This window comes from Cyanistes caeruleus, chromosome 6, assembly GCF_971803275.1.
Source record: "Cyanistes caeruleus chromosome 6, bCyaCae1.hap1.1, whole genome shotgun sequence".
In the NCBI taxonomy this organism is placed as follows: domain Eukaryota; kingdom Metazoa; phylum Chordata; class Aves; order Passeriformes; family Paridae; genus Cyanistes; species Cyanistes caeruleus.
The window spans coordinates 63,171,283-63,187,593 of record NC_141706.1 but is presented as its reverse complement, the minus strand read 5'-3'; the positions used below and the strand labels follow the sequence as shown (position 1 = coordinate 63,187,593).

General features: G+C 38.0%; 1 protein-coding gene across 3 annotated transcripts in view; it reads left to right on the top strand.

Moving 5' to 3' along the window:
• Positions 1-16,311, top strand: part of SLC38A6 (solute carrier family 38 member 6) — a 37,412-nt gene that overhangs the window by 8,458 nt on the left and 12,643 nt on the right. For all 3 annotated transcript variants that reach the window (XM_023927372.2, XM_086895557.1, XM_086895558.1), the window contains exons 5-8: positions 7-46; positions 9,127-9,205; positions 13,645-13,727; positions 14,195-14,253. In XM_023927372.2, coding sequence (XP_023783140.2) covers positions 7-46; positions 9,127-9,205; positions 13,645-13,727; positions 14,195-14,253 — 261 coding nt within the window. The remainder of the gene's footprint in view (positions 1-6; positions 47-9,126; positions 9,206-13,644; positions 13,728-14,194; positions 14,254-16,311) is intronic.

The following is a 16,311-nucleotide window of genomic DNA, read 5'->3' as shown; positions in this document are numbered from 1 at the left end:
TTATAGGTCCTTGTTGCAACTACAATAATTATCCAGAATATTGGAGGTAAGAGACTTCATATGCTCAATATTAACTGTGTGACAGGCTTCAAAGCTCCAGAAGCACCAAAGGCAATAATTAAAGTGTTTTTAAGAAACTGATTGAAAGGACAGAAAATTTAAGGGAAAGGCTTTTGTGATGGTGCTAAGCAGAAGGGCTGTATTTGTGGGATAGATGGAGGAATTCTGGGGGTTGGATTCCCTGCCTGTTTCTGCATGCCAGGATGGGAGCACATCCATTAGAGCTGCACTGCTCATTGAAAGGGGCTCAGGAAGCAGCATCTCCTCTCTGCTGTTCTCTACATTTGTATCTGGTAGCTGCATTTTATCAGCTCATGTGTTTTGGGTTTCTCTGTTGGAACCTGCTTATGCATTTTAGTGATTTGTGCAGCAAGTGAATTTTTACTTAGCTATGATGTTTCATATGTTCTGCATTAATGGGAGCTTTCTTTTTTTAGCTCAATAACTTGTTTTTTGGGGGAGTTGTTTATCTTCCTGACTTACATGATGTGGGCTGTCGACTTCCACTGTTCATATTTTGTCTTCCTTGGTACATGGCATAATAAAATAACACTCCCTGTTCCTGTACTTGAACTTTTACTCAGGCATGCTCACATGCTTGATAGTCACTAAGTATTTAGAAATTATTTGTGTGAAAGTAGACAGAACAATTTGAAGTCTAATAGAACAATTTTAATTTTTCTCTTATTGTAAATGTTTTGGATGCTTTCTCGTAAATGAAGGGATTATCTGAAAGCTCCCTGCTTTTTCCCTACCGCCAAGCAGATACCCATGTTCACATACATCAACCAGAAGAAAATAGCATTCTGTTGTTGCTCTTCTTTCCTAAAAGATTGCCTGTTAAGTCTGGATAATTCAATGACTGCTGTTTTTTGTCACTGTGTAAACACCTAGAACTAGATAACTGTGCTTTCATGATAAACTTGGAATATTTTCTTATACTAAAAGTTCCAATATAATAAAGGCTGCCCAAATGAAATGGCTTTAAAAATCCAAGCATTAGTTTTAGGCAGGAGTGACCATAGCAATTCCAAGATTAAGGACTATTTATTCATACGGGTTTTAGAGGATGTTCTGTAGCAATGAACAAAGCTTTTAATTTCCTTTCCCATTTGAGCAGACCTCTAAATAAACAGTACAAGAGAAGGAGGGATACACAGAGCAGGTTCTGGAGATTCTGGGATCATGTACAGGACTCTGTTGTCAAAGGAAATATCACTCTCATTTCTTCCTTATCACAGTTCATAACCTTCTCTGTGCCATTCTTAATAAAATTCAGCTCAGTAACTCTAGAGCCCCAAACCAGTGCATGCAGTCCAAGTCCCCCCTGTCAGGAACCAGTTCTGAAGGTGACTATACTGGCTGTGCAGGCTGACAGGCTCCTAAAAAAAAATAAGATATCAACAGTTCTCTTCACTTCTCACACAGCCTTGACTCTTAAACAACTGCATGGAAAGAAAAGAATTTTTCTTGTCTTTCTGGTCCTTCTGTAGATTTTACATGGGAAAACTGTGGAGTGTAGTTTGATCCCATCCTGAATAGGGATCCATGCTGGGATTAAGTGTAAAACCTGGGCTCTGCTGTTGTGTGTTCCCCTCTGTGTTTTTCTCTCTGGCTGAAGGAACCAGGAGCACTGTGCCTGTTGGGCAAATATCCAGACTCTGTCAACATCTTTGCTTTCAGAGGAAGGCTAAAAATAAAATTGTTCTGTGTTACCTCTTCCATCATCAGACCTGGGTTGCATCATACGGTATCTTATTTCAGAAGTGATTAGAGAGCATGAGATAAAGAAAGATGGCTTGTGATTAAGCAGCTTTATCAGGGTTATTGTCACTATCTGCATCTAGTCTGGACTTTTTTTAAAGTTTGCTCTGATCTCTTCTATAAATAGTCTTAAGTGCAGAAGTGACTTACATTAATTTGTGATGGAGAGAACATTTTAGTAATAATTTTTATAGTTATAATTTCCAATTTGTCATCTTCGTGTTTTTTTAAAAAGAAAGCTTAATGTGAAAATTTAAATTTGACATTCTAATTGCATACACTTAGAGATTTGTGTAGAGAGGGGAATCGACTTTTTCTATTACCAGGATACCCAAGGGAAAACATAAACATTTTGATACAGATGCAGGAAAGCACTGATTGGTCAAATTAAGGTTAAAAAAATTGATTTCAAGTACATTGTTTGGAATTTTAGCATGCATCTCTAACATGAGTACTCAACTTTTCCTGCAGACTTCTAATTGCCCTTTGGGAGGCATTTAATTAATCCACATAACAAAAATCAAACATCAGAATCCATTAAAGTGCCAAGATTAACTAAGGATGCACCAGGATACTGAGTTAACTTTTCAATATCCAAGTGTAAATTAGAGAAATTTTAATACCATAACTCAAAAGACTTCATAGGGTATGTGGGCTTAGAGTGACTGAACTTGGAGAACATTTGCCTTGCTTTCTTTGTAATGAGTAGGTTCTTGTTCTTGCAATATAGGAATTCGTCAATGAGGGAAAACAAAAGATTGAATGGGATGACCAGTGCTACTAATTTTTACATTCCATTTCTCAGTTTTTTGAACCATTCCAGCAGCCCTTTTATGTAAACAGCCAGTGCTTAGTTTCACATGAACTGCCTTGTTCCTGAAAGGGCTGGTTGGTGTGTGTGGGTGCAAAGAGCACATGGAAAAGGGAATTGCCAAACTGCACTTCCCAGGCTGTTCAGGTTTGTTCATCCACTCCTCCCAACCCTTTCCTGGCACACACATCTTTCTCTGGAGGGATCTTCCCAATGTCCATTTCTCACCTGCTGTAAAGAAGATCTTGAAGACTCCCAGATTGTGTCAGGTGCCCTCAAAGAAGGGAGAGAGCCCTTGAGGAATTGCAGGCCAGGAGATACACAAGGAGAGAGGGAGGCTGCTGCTGGAAATGCTGAGCTCCGTGGCTCTGCTGGCTCTTCATGCCATCCTTCCCAGGAGCAGCTGGAGTTGGATGGATTCCCTGCTATTGTTTAATGGTGTTGTGCTTCTAGGAAGTGATGGATGAGGCAAAGTGGGCCAAAGCCATGGCTGGGAATCACTCAGCCCTTCCCTCTCCCCTGCCAGGGAAGTTTTGTGAACTTCATAGGTGCTTTCTGAAGCAGGGGAAGAAGGAGGACAGCAATTTCTCCTTCTATAATTGTCCTTTCTGTGAATGTGACTAAAAAGGAGGACAGTCCACAGCTGTGTAGCCAAGAGAAAATCTTTAGTAGTCCTAAAGCATGTGTAATAAAGTTAGAGAAGGGCTGGTGGAAAAATGGAGACAAACACAATAAAGTATTGTACAAGAGCAGCTCTCAGCCCGTTGCCAACACTAACAAGTCCCAGCGCTGAGGTCTAGCGGAAGCATGCGGAGTTTTCCAGCGTGCTTCCCAGGGCTGGGGCTGCCATCAGCTGAAGGTCACTGCTGGCTGAGATATGGCTGGGTCCAGAGGGCCTGGTGGCTGTGCTGCACACAAACATCAGTCCTGAGTGCTGAGAACAGGAGTTTAATCATTTAAAATTTATTAGCCGTGGGATTAAGTGCTGCAGTAGAACCTGCAGTACCACCACGTAGCTTAGGTGGTCTCTGTGAGGATTTTTGCAATATATTTTTTTTTCAGTTTCTTCAGATAACCTGCCTTGGCTTGTACCCAGGTTGCCATTGCAGTCATTCTTTGGAACTAAACTTTCCTGACAGCTATCTTAATTTTACAAATAATTATTTGTTTTCTCCTATAAATATGGTTTAATTCAGTGTGATTTCTATAACTGGTGCTTTTTGATTTTTTGTTTCCATAGTCTGGAGATATGTGTCCTCAAAGGTACACACTTTTCTCCTTTGTAGGAATCAGTAAGGAGGAAAAAATCTCGTTCAGTATCCCTGGAGCGATTTTTATCCTCAGCACTGCTGGAATGCTGCAGGCAGTGACTGGGAGCAACAGGATTTATACCAACGGGTGATGCTGCTCTGTAGATTTTATGGCCTGTTAATACAGTCAGGGTGACAGACAATACACAGAGACCCTGCTGTGAGTGTAAGACACCCTAAATATGCATATACAATTGCATGGTTTGTATTTTTCAAGCATCCCGGAATCAATTGAGAGGCGTAGCCGCTGTGTGAAGCAGATATTTTAAAGAAGCAGCACCACCCTCTGCTGGCCTGGGCTGCCTTCCCAGGAGAGCCACCAGCAACCCGACATCTCAGGAACCTCCAGCTTCTCCTGCTGGGTTCCACATCCCCTCCCCTTTGTTTTTCTGAGGTAAACAGTGAAATATTTAACTTACCTCCCCCCGCCATGTAAATATATATATATATATATATGTGTGTGTGTGTGTGTGTGTGTGTGTGTGCTTTCTGTGAGTGCCTGCCTAGAGGTGGTGTGCAGAGACTAAAAAACCCTCTTTTGTTAAACTAATTGGGCATTTTTTAATTGCAAATTATTTTCCTTTGTGTTTTTCTTTATTTTTTCTCCCCATTCCCAAGTTCATCCATTCTGCAGTTTAATTCTAAATGTGTTTGCAAAATTTGTTTCAAACTTAAATAAAGCAAATGTTTTTTCAGACTGAGGGGGCAGATGGGAATGACCTTTGTGTAATCAGCGAGAACAATACTCCAGAAACTTTGAAAATGAATGAATGGTGCAAATCACGGAGGAATAAAATAAAATGCAGCTTTTTACTTGCTGAGACCTGCATCCTTAATACCTTAAGAAATTACTGTGGTTCCTTTAAGTATGGGAAATCTAATTCTGTTTTCAAACAAACACAAATGTTTGTTTTCACAGTGTGGTTTACTTTTGACCTGAAAGCCTAATTATCCTGACTGATTCAAAGTGAGGATTTCCAGTGCAGAGCTGCTTTAATTAAGGGCAGGTTTGTCAGCTCCTGTACTAATTTAACAATTGATGACCCATGTTCCTGTGTTTTCCTATTGCAGTTCTTGGGAAGTTTGATATTGTAAAGAATATTAAGCTTGCTTTAAGTAATAGGAAAAAAAAATAAAATAAAGACCAGCCTGCAGCTGTACTACAGAATGGAATATGTGATGAGCTATGTAGGAAACTTTTCTATTCATTTAGCAAAAATGTACACTTATACCTAATGAATTTTTACCAAAATAAATCTGTGTGTTCCTTGTACAATAAGAAGGATTTTTAATTTATTTTTTAAGCTTGCCATAGGTAAGTTCCAGACTAATTCAGGTAAAAGCTAAAGATAGAAGGAAAAGGAAGCAGGGGAGCAGAAATTCATCAGGGTGGGTCTCCATAGTAGGAAGACAAAGAAATTGACAACCTGTTTCAGTTCTTGGAATTTCTCCATATGAACAAGGATTACCTCTTCTGTCACACACTCCATTCTACATCTGTATTTAAAACCAAATAAATTATCCCAACATTCTTTTTTTAAGCTTCCACTAAGAGGAAATATTAAAGCCAGTACCTGCCCTCTCTTCTCCTGTGGGAAGTTTGGAGGGGAGCTTGTTTCCATCTTTGCACAGTGCTTAAAAAGGCAAGACATCTTTATAGAGCTCTAATATGATCATCTACAGTGGTAGATGAGGAAAAGCTAACCAGAAGAGTCAGTCCCTTCAATGAAATGATTTGAAAGGATTTATCACCATAAATTCTATGTTTACTTATAAGTTTATTTTACATTCTCTGACATCCTTGCTGTGGCCTTCAGCACTTGGTCTCTTTTTGGATAGGATAATAAGGAAAAGTTACACTTTTTTTCTGCTAACCAAACAGCCACCCACATATTTTAAGTTTGGGCTACCTCAGAAGAGGTGTTTTGGGAACTATTTAAACAACCTTTTCTCAGATAGGGGCACATATGCTTAGTGTTAAGCAATATTGGTAGCACAGCACAGACATTCTGAACAATGTATGCATGCTGTGTGTATTTATAGAGAGGCACAGCTCATGCTGGCACTGCAGGCTGTAGTAATGGAAGTGTAAAGCAATTGTTCTATTTTATATTTTAATAAAACTTTTCGTTTTTTCTGTCAAAGAGCTAATACCAAGTTTTCAGATCATGGCAAAGTGATAGGTATTTTAAGAGCAATATTTCTTACTGTGTACAACACAGTGTAAATCTACAGAATAGTAAAGTGATAATTATGATTTCTGCTGAGTTCTGGTGTGTAAAGGCCTGTTGAGAAGTTCAGAACTGTTCTCCATCAAGTAGCTCTTCGTGCATACTGAAAATTACCTAAAACTAACATAATACATGCAAATTCAGAGCCTGAAAATTAGGAAGTGACCATGTGAAGCACGTAGTTCTAGTTCAGCCCTTGTGGCATCCCCCTATTGCTGCAGCCTCAGGCTAGGCCATTGGACACGGATTGTTCTGTAGGAAACCTGTGTCCCTCTGCTGGAACAGGAGTCAGTATTTCAGAGTGGGGTAAATCAGAGCACAAGGGTGTGCTTTTTGTTGTGTTCACTTGTGACACAGCTCGGTCTCGTGGCTGTGTAATCTCTTCCTTCCGTTGCACATTAAGGCTGCCAAGGAGAGCTGAGGTTTGATTTGTGCAACACACCCTGACGTGGCTTTGGGGTGTCAGGGAAGTGAGGTACACATTGGTATTTGGAGCAAAGGGTATGTGACATTTTGTCTGTCACATTCCATGCTCTCCATTCCTCACGTAGAAAAAGACTGTCACATTGTTCTAGTTTTCCTTGTTTTAGTTTCATCTTTAAAAAAACAAACAAACCAGCCATGTTCTTTGCTCACTTTGTAGTGTGTTGCAGTTAGACTGTGGTTTATGTCTTCATGCCAAGTAAAGCTACAAGGAGTTGTTTCTCCTGAGGAGAATTAAAATTGTTTGCAAAAGAACTAAATGCAGGCTTTTTAAACTGTATTAAATATAGGCATCCTGCTCAGATGCATGCAAAATATTCAGGTCTTGTTTAAGCATATTTAAGCATGTTTTAAGATATAAATAAAATTATTTAATATTCATTATTCATTTTGTAGAACAAATAAGAGAATATAAAATATTCTAGTATGTGAGATTGTTTCCCATATGCCCAGAGAGAGGAAGAAAGATGCATACAAATGTTCAGCATGCACCAGTTTCTCAGTACAGGACTGGCTCCCTCCTTAGGAGTAGAATTCAGTGAAATAGGACTCCTCAAAAACAAAGAGTGAGCAACAAAGGATAAGCGATCAAGTGATTAGCCAGAGGCTGATAGGAATGCAAGGGCAGAGTGACAGATTGCATATTGGAGGAAATCTGATCTGGAAATTAATTTGAAGGTTTCTGCAGTGGAGACTGCAAAAGAACTAGTTTGAAATCTTTCTGAAGGACATAAGTATATGAAAATTCTGACCTGCTTGTGTATAAAGTATCATACAGGAGAGAAGGACAATGGATACATAAGGTTGAATTGCAATTTAGAGGAATTTTCCTTTCCCTTCTCCCCCACTTAGTCTTTTTAAAAAATTAGAATGAAATATGCAGCTGCCTGCAACTTAGCATGAAAAAATGGGTTAATTTACTTACAAATTCTAGTGACTTAGAAATACTCATGCTGTAATTTTCTCTGGTTGAACCTACATTCTGTTGGAGGAGAGTAAATCAGGACAGCAGATGAATACCTCAGCACACACAATCAACAGCTACATGTCACTAAATATACATAAATATTTGAAAAAAACCATAGGTTTTAATTATGAAGAAGTGAATATTATTATTTAGTGACTTACCAAATGGTTTTAATTTAACCTTGTGGTAGGTAGATGTCAGTTTGTATTAATAAAATTTTCCTTCTTTATAGGGACCACCTTACCCTTTCTTCAAAATTTAACAGTAACTTCTGTAGTACAGCAGTGTCTGAGTCCATGTGTCTTTTCTTTTAAGATTCAAAAAAATTGTCAAATAATAAAACCCACACTAACTTATTTAAATATCAGCTTATGAAAGTTTGCTGGTTTGCCTTTTCAAAATGTATGTTTTAATTGTAAAGCATGAATAAATAGACCGTGGTAAAATTCTAAAGAATTACTGAATACAGAACAGTAAAATTTGAGTAAAACAGATGAATTTTTGTCAGGGACTGAATATAATTAAGCTTTTACTGACACATTACTAAAATTACTTGCTGCTGCAGGATGGAAATTAGTTTCACATAGGCTTTGATGCTCATTGAAGCTGTTTGTAAAGCTTGATTTTTTGAGTAATTCTCTGCTGGTTACATAAAAAAACATGAACAGTGTGTGAAGGTATCAGACTAGTATAAATTGGGATTTAAAAACCTTCTCATGCATTCCTTTGATCACAGTTTTTAGTGAAGGAGAAAAGTGATGCTGTGAAGAAGGTTTTGGATTGCTTTCTGCTGAATAAAATTTAAAAAAATTAATTCCAAGTCAATACTCCTGTAAGAGTAGCTAATAATTTCTCTTCTGCTTCACAGTTCCTGTACAGTTCTTCACTTGTAATTATTGTTGGGATCTTGGTGGTGATGGATTTATCATGAGAAGCAGGGATCTGTCACTGATAAACCTCTTAGCTCTGAGGACCAAACCTTGCAGTATATAAAAAAAAACCCTTAAAGTCATATACTTGTGTTTGAATTTCTGTCTTATATTTTAGTACAACAGCAATTGAACAACTATCAAAACAGAGTCTTTTAAAAACCCTACTGTATTGAGAGAAACAAATATTATTTACTGTCATCATGAATAATGTCTCATAAAGAGGAAGGAGGAGTGCTGCAGCCTTATAGTCCGTCTCTGGCCTGTAGGTCTATATTCCCAGGTAGAAGGGCAGGCCTGTATATGATATTATTTTGCCTTTTAGTCCTTTGGATTATGTTTTCCTTGTTTCAAGACTCACATTGTAAGAGTCTCTTTGGAGGCATTAGCTGACATCAGTGCAATACTTGCAGCTATTTTTAAAGGAAGTATATGAGAAAATAAATTCTGGTTCTGGTGCCGCGGTGTCTCACGCGGAGCTGAGATGTTCCAGGCGTAACCCCGCCGGTCCAGCCGTGCTGGCTGAGATGCTGCTGTTCCTCTGCTAAATCTGTCCTGCTTCTGTTTGCAGCCATGTCATCTTATCTGTTAATTGTGAAGTCTGAACTTCCTGGGGCTGTTGCGGGGCTTTTGAGTGGAGCCGAGAGTGGGTAAGGAAAAATGCTCGTGTGTTCTGTGTTCGTTGTGAAGAAAAAAAGGGGCTCAGCACTGCTGAAAGAGATGGGTACTGACACTTCTCTGATCTCACATGTGCAAATAAATAGTCATTTACATGAGTTGTTGGAATATGAAATGTATTTGGCAAGTCTTTTGCAGCACACACACACTAAGCGTGATTCTTTCCTCATGGCAATTTCCCGTCCTACGACCTTAAAGTCAGTGGCAAAACTCCATTTACAGGAATCTCCCTTCTGTAATATTTTAAAAGGGGGAGCAGGAAGGTACTGGGAAGGAGAGGAGAAGAAACATTTCCACTGCTGTCATGTTTGCACTTCACATAATTCAAAATCACAGTACAAAAAATGGCAGGCATTTATATTGAAATATTTTGTTGTCTTGCTCTAGTAATTGGACTTGTCTTGGGAAAAATGCCAGGTTTCCAGACTTGGTTTATAATTCCTAAAGTTGGCTCCCAGTAAAGAAGTTATTTTTTGCAGTTGAGCTGTAAAGCTGTTTGTAAGGAGTGTGTCCCTCACATTTCCATCAGAACTGTCACAAGAAATCTGAGGCAAACACTGCAGCTTCAGCACTGAAATATCTTGTTTGAGTTGTTCCAGTGTTGCTGTCATTCATAACAGTGTATCTTGGAGTGCATTACTGTTTTTCCAAACTGCTATTTTCAGATGTTTTGAGCTGAAAACTTGCTCTGGATTGAAATGTGGTGAAATTGTCTCAAGGCTGTGTGATGCTTGTATTATTCCTGGATGTGGTGGGTGAATTTTAAGTAGGAAATCAGATTTTTAAAGGGTACTTTAGTTGATTTTCCATTTTATCACTTACAACTTCTGGATTTTATAATGTGTTTGAAAAGTTAATTGTGGCTGTAATCTTGCTTTCTGTCTTTCTGCCCTCCTGGCCTTCACAGTTTTAGCAGGGTTTTTTGTCAGTTTTCTCTTTTTTCCTAAACTATTACGTTTTATGTATATATGTTATTTTTATTCTGCTAATGCATCTCTTCCAGCTGTGGTAGTCATCAGCCTTTCATTTGGGTGCTCTAACCTTCTCCTTCAAGCTCATACTTCAACCTCACTCTCCATACGCAGTGGTGAAGAGCTGCTGCTGTATCTGCTGCATATGTTCCAATCCGTCCAGCCCCAAATTCAGCATCTAACATCTCTTTACAACTGGTTTTAATTTTATGTCAGCTCTCTTTATGCAAAGTGACTTTTCTTCCAGCAAAGATACACTTTGAAACAAACAGCTTAAGAAAACTCCTTGTAGGTAGCACCTGGAGGTACTCTGTGCTGCTCAAAGGGTTGTTCTGTCTGAAAAAGGCACTGTGAAAAGTTCTTCATTAAGGTGCCTGTGGGATAATGCTCCCAACAGCTTTGTCTGTCTGGGTCCTACCTCAGATCTGATGTGAGCTCTCAGACAGGTTACAGTGCTGAATTGCTTATTACAAATCACCTGAGCTGTTGTGATTCTCAGTCATCTGTCAGCTCTGCCAACACCCACACTTCTTCCTTAGCTGAAATTACAGTTGGAGATGGGAATGAAGTTCAGCTTGGCATTTAGAAAGAGCTGAGATTAGGAATCCTAACCACAGCTCCAGTACTTAGGTGATTGGCAGCCTGGTCTCATCTAATTTCTGCCTCTGTAAATTTGAGTAATTGCATAATCAATGTTTATTTTACACAATTTCCCTCCTCTAGTATTTGTCCTAGCAAATTGTTCAAGTGCAGTGGTAAAGCAGTATTCCAGGAACATGCACATATGCATGCCTACATCTATATTTAATTTCTTTTGCCATATTAATGGCTGTGGTAGATCATAATCTTTTATTTTCTGCGTATTTTTTTGCAGATATTAAGTGTACATTTTTACTAGCAGACATTTTAAATTGTAGGAAATTGTTCAACAAAAACAGGTAATCAAATACCAAGCCTAAGAAGTAGCTGATTTATGCAAAGGGCATAAATATTGAATAGTTTGATTCAACTTTTTTAGCTGGACCACTTGTTTCCAGATGGGATTGCACAACTGTTCTGTTTTTGTTAAGTCATTATGGCATCTGATACACTTTCATTTGGTGCAGAATTTATCTTAACTGTAGTTAGGATGTATCAAAAGTGTCAGTTAAACTATCTGTGAAAGTATTTTATATGCATAAACCCTCCTGAGCTGTACATTTGGGAAAGCCATTTAAAGAATGTTCTGTGCATTAAATTATTTTTATAGATAGAGGTTAGCAGGTGTGCATGTGTTTGAAAGGCTCAGAGCCAGTCTAACACATCCTCATGCCTTTTTAAAAAACAAAACCATACAATATGAACACTTATTAATATTGAGTGGAGATGGTTTTGTCTGCATAACAAGAATTCCACATAGTTTTGATGACATGAACATAGTTTCAAATGAGGATTGTGTTAAAAAGTTGTAATTTGTGAGCCCTCTGTTAACATTTAATGACCCTGTCAGAGGATGTGATTGATGCAATTAAGTTGTCTTGCTTGTGTGTTGTATAATTGATATGAACTGAGAGTAAGATCCTAATTTAGAACATATGAATATCTTGTTCTGTTGAATTCAGGAATGAAATTAAAGCAATTTATAAATGTCTGCTTTTAGTTAAAAAAATGGGGGTGGGAGTAGAAACATCTGCATACCAAAGCTTTTTCAGCAGAGTCAAGGATTTATATTCTGTATTTCATATTTTGAATGCTTTTATCATAGAGGATTAAATTTACAGATCAGATTGATTTTAAAGGCACTATCAAAACATTTATTCTGCCTTTGGAAAATAAGTGTATTTTTACAGCAGTACTTTGAGGAGAAAATGGACACATTTTGCAATAACCAGTCCACTATGCAGTTTGAGGTTTTTTTAAGTATAAAAAGTGATATTCCAAAATGAAGCAATGTACAAAATTACTTTTTCTCCTTCATTTCCTCACTGCTGTTTTCCTCTCTGTTCCTCCCCTCACCCAGAAACATTTCTTCATTTACCATAAAGTAACCAAAATAAATTTCTGTCTGTTCTGCTGAGCTTGTGAGCCTTGGTGGCAGCTGTGGGTTTGCTGCCTGTTTAGGGTCAGGAGATTTAAACAGAGGTTCCACATCTACACATCATGCATGATCCTTATGTTCTCTGCCATGATGCTGTTCCTCCTAATCTGAACATCCACCAGACTGGAAAGAAAGGAAAAGTTTAAAAATATATGAATGCTAAATAATAACAATGTGAAGAATAAATGCTACAGCAAGAAGCCAATCTTGGCAAAGTTGCTTCTTCACTCTAGCAGTAGCAGACATAACTAATAATGTACTTTTTGAAGAATGATGTATTTTGACTTGTTTTTAATATAGACATTGTCACCTAATGGTTGCTTTGGGTTTGATACAGTGAAGATGCCCTTAACCTTGAAATTTCTCTGTTTACTTACATTACATTTTCTTTTCAAACAAGTGATACAAATGGCTGTCAATGATGTATAGCAGTAGTTAATATACCTGTATGATAATTCTTCTTTAACACAGGTGTTATGGTACTTCCCTCATGATAACTTGAGGTGCTGCCTGTTTATTAGGTGCTAACCATATCCTGGACTAAATAAACTGGAAGGTCAAAAGTCAAGGTGTTTATAGGTGGTAAAGTTGGAGGCTGATGTGCAAGATGTTTATCAGTACAGGATATGGTTATTGCCAAGTCGGGGCAGCCACCCTCAAGATGTTTCTTTTACTTAACAACTTATCCATCTGTGCTTTCCTCACTTCAGAGATGGGATTTTGATGCTTCAAATAGATTTTAAATGTGTGAGGACTTCATGCGCCTCTACAGTGCTTTTTTAATGTGTGTGGTTTTATGTATAAACATTCTACCAGATTTCATCAGCACAATTTTTATCCCTTCTGTCCTTTACGTCTTTCATGGATGTGTGCAAGGAAGGGAAGCTCAGCAGTGAGTGGAAATTGATGTTGCTGTTTCTTCAGGTGTGTAAATATGCAGCTCATTGTAATCCAGTTTTAGATACACACTGCTATGTAAGTACTTCTGCTGGAAATCTGTAGAGTATGAAATACCCTCCCCTCTGACCATTGCTGTGAATCAAGGCAGGGATTTGCATATTGTACTGATGAGAAATATTAATTGGCACACATCAGGCCCCTGACCCATGCAGACACTTGCCTGTGGAACAGTGCTTGCAATGCTGGTTTCTTACAGAATGAAGCTCTCCTCTGTCATCATCTGGGAGTGCTGTTTTATATCAGTGTAGAAACTACAAGTACAAATTCATGTAAATAGCATGTGAGACAGGAAATTATTTTCTTCTTGTCCTAGTGGTTGCTTTGTCTAAGATCTCAGTTCTAAATTAAACGTATTTTTAGGACTCCTGAGCGTTGTATCAGTCTTAAATCAAATTTCCAACAGGTCTTGGTACCTCGATGGGAGACTGCTGCTGCTGCTTACTTCAGTCTGCATTGTTTTTCCTCTTGCCCTTCTTCCTAAAATTGGTGAGTAATTAAAGGAGAGAAGCGAATATTATTCTACTTTAGTAGCAATTACAGCTGAAGACTTTAAAACCTTAATGGGTTATTTATTTATTTAAACTGGCGGGGGGCTGCTGGTGGTGGTGATTACTTAAGTTGTAGTGTGTTCTGCCTTCCAGCCCTGCCTAGTTAACCTATTACTTGGGTTGCAGTAGTATTTTGTCTGCAATACTAAAATAAAATCTTTACAGCAGAACATTAAAGAGCTGCATTTACTTACAGCATGCCATTAGTGGTAAGCCAGTTCTAATTCTGCCCTACAAAACTACATAAATGATCTGTGACAGGCAGTTGGAATGTTGTTATTCTGAGTCCTAAGCCCCAGATACCAAGCACTGTAATAGAAAACATGCCTAAAATGTAAAGCTTTAGCTGTACATTAGGATCACTTTCCTTATAAATTCTCTTTTATTTTTACTGTTATTTTACAGGCTTTCTTGGCTACACAAGTAGTTTATCATTTTTCTTTACGGTGTACTTTACTCTTGTGGTAAGTTAAAAATCTCTGCACAGTTTACCTTTTTTTTTTTTCCTTATTGTTTGAATGTTTTCATAGGCCTGTTTTGAAATTAATTGTCTTCCCCTCCCCCTCAATTTTTTATGTGAAATTTAGAATTTTCTTAAAGTTCAGTATGTGCTTGCTTGGACACATTGCATTTTTTTTGCTGAGGCTGGGAAATGTGTATGAACTTCCAAGCATGTGAAAAGAGTTAAAATAATTATATTTTGGGCTGGTAAATATAACAATTCTTTTTTTTTTTTTTTTTGCTGATGGTGCAGCAAAGGGAGCTGGCACATATATTTGTGTTTCGCTACCAGCAGAGGAATGGAATTCTGTTTTCTTAACTTCTAACTATTACTTACTACAACTAGTGCAGCAGAAAATTTAATATACTCCAAAATAAATTAAATTTACATGTATAATGGAGTGACAGAGTTCAGAAAAAGGCAAAGAAAACTAGAACTTCATTAAGGCAGTTTACAAGATTCATTAATACATCAATGACCTTATTCTCCTTTCCAGCTGAAAGGAAAAGTTCTTTTCTCTGAGCCATATGGGGGTTTTTGACCCTGATGTTCACCCTCTCAAGGCCCCTGTGAGGTAGATGTTTCCAAATATCAAAAGTGAGACCTGCTAGGCAGATCTAAGAGAGAAAATTTGCCTTTAAGTTGCACTTTTTTTCTTTTTTACAGGGAAAAAGTGTATTAAAGCATATGTGTAATATGTGCTACAACTGAACTACTCTCACTCTCATCTATTTGAATCTTATTTGGGAGCCTGGCAAAAATGTTCCCCCTCTGCCCTGTCATTCTGGCTTGCATTGACTTGCATTTAATACCTGTTTTACAAAGGGATAAACAGAGTTGAAGGCAAGTTGAACAAACATGCCATCCAGGAGACCAAGGCAATCCATTAGGAACTAAACCATGTGATAAAACCAAACTTCAAAGCTGTCAAAACATCTCCCTAGGGTATCCCTGGAGAGCTGCAGTGTTTGTAGGACCTTGGGAAGTATTCTTCTTAAGCTGAACACTGAGAAGCAGCCACAGCTTCTCCAGAGTTAATGGAAATTCATTTGTAATATTTATAAATTACCTTAACTTTTGACCTCTCTCCTAAAATTTATCTTTAAAAGAAAAAAAAAATTGGAAAAAAAAAAGGTAAGGAAAAGCACTAGCTATAATGCTGACATAGGCCTTTGGCTGAAGCAAGTTGCAAGGCTTTTAAAACCTGTTCAGCTCCTGGATTTCAAAGGGAATGTGTATGGATCTCTGAGGAAAGCTGTTGTAATGGGTGGATGCATTTGAAAACAACTTCAGTCTCTGAAAAAGCAAATGTATAAGCAAGAGTTGTGTGCAGCCATGCCAAGTTGGGATGAGTTAAACTAAATTTTAGTTTGTGATTCTCTATCAAAAAAGTGGGTAGAAAGTGCTAATGAAGGAGTACAGACTGCTGGATTTTTTATGAAATGGTTAAGTTTGAGTGCTTACTCTTTCTTGTTAAATGGCAAAGCAGCAGCCACAGTAAATCTAACTCGGGTCAAAATTTTTAAAAGCCGTTACGGATATTTCCAGAAAACCAATACTCTTGACAGAATATTCCCTTTGACTTGTTCAGGCCCTGAAAGTCAAAGGCATTAAATGTGGTTTAGTTTTCATATCTAATTGCTTTGAAGTGGGTGATATGTGCTGTTGAAATGGTGTTTTAGTTTGCACACTGTTAATTTCTGTGTGGCAGATATGTTTTAATTTGTTCCAGAAGAGAACTGTGTTAGTCATATGGAAGTGATATAATTATATTTTGCATATACAGTAATTCTGTGCCTTTTCAAGTGCACACCATCTGTTCAGCTTTTTGCCAGCAAGCCACAATTTTACTGCAGCCTGCAGAAAAGAGACGTCTTGGTCAGTCTGGTATGGGAGTGCACTGAGCAAAGGGCTGGAGACTTCTTTGTTCTGGGTCTCAAATGTCCTCTCTGTGCCTCAGTAGCTCTTCCTTTAAAGCCAAAAAACTGGTTCTAGGCTTTACTTACAAAAATACTGCAAA